The sequence below is a fragment of the Lygodium microphyllum genome, chromosome 16, assembly GCF_053477565.2.
Source record: "Lygodium microphyllum isolate KBCC chromosome 16, Lygodium_microphyllum_v1.1.10, whole genome shotgun sequence".
NCBI lineage: Eukaryota > Viridiplantae > Streptophyta > Polypodiopsida > Schizaeales > Lygodiaceae > Lygodium > Lygodium microphyllum.
The window spans coordinates 92,608,702-92,611,583 of record NC_141150.1 but is presented as its reverse complement, the minus strand read 5'-3'; the positions used below and the strand labels follow the sequence as shown (position 1 = coordinate 92,611,583).

The following is a 2,882-nucleotide window of genomic DNA, read 5'->3' as shown; positions in this document are numbered from 1 at the left end:
TGACGGATCGTATCTCTGCCATAGTACAGTTATTAAGATATTTGCGAGCCAGCTATTCTTCGTAGGCTCTCGGGTCTCTACAATGCCAAGTATATGTAAGAGTTCACAGAGATAATGGGTAAGTGTACGATATGCATGATATCGCGATGAATTGATAGCATGACTTCTTGCAAATTAGAGCCTCAGTCAGGTGTAAAAAGCTTAGAGCTATTTGCAAATGACTACCCACAAATCTTTGAATTTCGCAGGGTATTTTGTCTGAACACAAAGCTACACAAAACCCATTAATTAGTATAGACTGATGACTAGACGTTGGATATATCTGCTTTAGCAGGATGGGCCTGAAAAAAATTTACGGCAAGTCCAAATATCGGCTGATTATTCATGATGATGATCGGTTCGGTTTTATGCTCTTACAATCCAGTATCATACAGAACACGAATTAACCCAATTCTGCTCAAATACTATCCCTCGATCAATTTTGCTTATCGTTGTGTATTGCAGATCAAATGGAAGCTGGTGATCAAGCATGGATGGCAAGGCCAAGATATCGGCCGATGTATTGAGACCGAACCTTTATACCTGTAACAGGACCAATCCTCCAATAATTAAGCTGAAAATTTTGTCCTTAATCAGAAATGATTAAGTCTTGGTTCATCAGAGTAAAAGACTAATTCTAGGCCGAGGATTTAAGCTATCGTTGGCAGAAACTTTAACGCTTCACAAAGCCAATAAAGTCAAACAGATAAGCCGGATTTTATAATCGTCTTTGAGAAAAGACTACTTCTGGTTCAAGATAAACCTATAAAACCTTCTCTGTTATCATCGTTCATAAGAAAATACCACTTCTGGTTCAAGATCTTAAATTAACCTTCTGTGTTATCGTCGGCATGAAACTCAAATTTGCTGGCCGCTGCGCTCTTCTCCTTCTCTTCTGATTTCTGTACCTGCGAAATGACTAGGAAAGGCAAAGACAATCGAGATTCAGCTCTCTCTCTCTCTCCCTCTCTCTCTCTCTCTCTCTCTCTCTCTCTCTCTCTCTCTCTCTCTCTCTCTTTTTCTCTCTCTCCACGTCGTTGTACCTTTTATGAACAGACTGCTTTCGACCATTACCTGCTGAGCTAGTTTCTTCAATTACCCTTGCAGGGCGTCGTGATCTACGAACCAAGAGATGATCCTCCTCAGCCTCTTCTTCTGAATCAGTGTTGACAATTGTGAAAGGATTAACCGACCTTTTTCCTTGATATATTTCCTCACGCCTTGTATCTCGTGCCCCTAGCTTGTCAGTGTCCTGGACAGTTTGATCGGTCATCTGAATTTCTTCCGCTCGTCCTACATACACCGGCATTATAAGGCTTAGTACGTTCACGCAACAGGAAAATGCTTATATGTGATTCAGCATTAATACAATACAAGTACCTTGTTCTTCTAAACCAGCATTATCTGCTCTTTGAACAGGTCGACTTCGATCACGCGTACAGCATGAACAGCAGCAAATCAACTGCAGAAGGTTCTGGATCCATTTCCATTTTGTTCCCTGTGCTACACGCAAGACGCATCGGCAGCAGCCTCGGCAACAGGGAGTCACGCAGGACGATGGAATCCACCTGAACCATACAGAGTCGCAGCAAAACTGGCAAAAGTGGCTAAAGAATTCACCGCAAAAGTTAAAGCAACAATTAGCTCGAGAAGGGGCGGAGACATTGGAGGCAGGTGTGATCTCGGAGGGGGCGCCTGGAAGGCGGGAATAGCTGTCATGGAGGCCGGCGTCCGTTGTGGTAGAAGGAGCATCTAAGTTGGAGGCGGGAACGTCGGGCTCGGCCAAAACGGCAGGAGGAATTAGAGGCCTCATGGAGCCGCTTACGAATGGAGGTTCTGCTGCTGCAGGAACGGCGCTAGAATCGGCATAAAATAGAGCTTGATAGATGTCAGGGCCTACTGATGCTTCGGCAATATAAGGCTGAGCAGCTGCATCGGGCCCGGCGCGGCCGCTACTGGACGTCTCGCCAGGATCGTAAATGGGGACAGTATGATAAACGTCAGGTTCACCTCCAACGGCAGCAGAGACATTTATCGGCCCCCCGGAGCCGATTACGATCGGAGTTTCTGGTGCTGCAGGTTGATATTGGTGCCGGCGGGCCGGTGCAGGGACTGGACGTTGATTCGTGGTGTGATCATCGTTGCTACCACCGAGTTGTTGTTGATCATGATGATGCAGATCATCTCGCTCCGGATCATTCGCCATGGCTTGTGCAGGCCAGCAGCTTGTTGATGTTGCAAGCGGGAAACGGGTAACGGGAAACGGTACGGTGAACGCCTCGACGGAACTGAAATGAATCGTAAACTGAAAGAAAACAGAACAAGCACTAGCTTGCATGCAAGTTCTTGTTGACGACGATGACGATGAAGATCACCTTGCTGATGAAGGCCACCTTGCTATGGATCATTCACCATGGCTGCTGCAGGCTAGCAAGCTTGTTGATGATGCGGGCGGGAAACGGGAAACGGGAAATGTCTAAGAGCAGAAAGGATAGTCGTAAACCGAAAGAGAAGGAAAAAAGAGAACAAGCTCATACATTCAACACATAATCGAAGCTTTCCGTTAATACCGTTCAAACCAAATACTTAACCAAGGCTTACTTAGATGAACGAAACGGGACATTTAACCAAGCCTTTAGTTCAGCTTCCACTCCTTGGTTTTGCTTCACTAAACCGCGATGAAGTTTTAGACAAATTCCAACTAAAATTGCCACATTGTGAATTATGAGTACAAAATCATGAGCTTTTGTGAGCAAGGGATCACAAAGGTGCCATTGTGGGCACGGGGTTGGTTAGGGGTGTGTTGGTGGTTAACCCATGTGATCATAGCATGTCTATGAAAA

General features: G+C 45.5%; 1 protein-coding gene across 1 annotated transcript; it reads right to left on the bottom strand.

The window, feature by feature from the left end:
* Window positions 1-232: 232 nt before the first annotated feature.
* Window positions 233-2,245, bottom strand: LOC148023123 (uncharacterized). Its single transcript, XM_087695319.1, has 4 exons — window positions 1,420-2,245; window positions 1,114-1,332; window positions 872-958; window positions 233-582 (listed from the first exon to the last, which is right to left on the bottom strand). The coding sequence occupies exons 1-4, from the start codon at window positions 2,243-2,245 to the stop codon at window positions 524-526; spliced, it is 1,191 nt and encodes a 396-aa protein (XP_087551445.1). The 3' UTR covers window positions 233-523.
* Between the last annotated feature and the right edge of the window lie 637 nt (window positions 2,246-2,882).

Coding starts and splice junctions, on each gene's coding strand:
- LOC148023123 (XM_087695319.1), bottom strand. CDS start 2,245: ATGGCGAATGATCCGGAGCGAGATGATCTGCATCATCATGATCAACAA. Junction 1,333..1,419: donor TGCTGGTTTAGAAGAACAAG/GTACTTGTATTG, acceptor CGGTGTATGTAG/GACGAGCGGAAGAAATTCAG. Junction 959..1,113: donor TGAAGAAACTAGCTCAGCAG/GTAATGGTCGAA, acceptor TGCCTTTCCTAG/TCATTTCGCAGGTACAGAAA.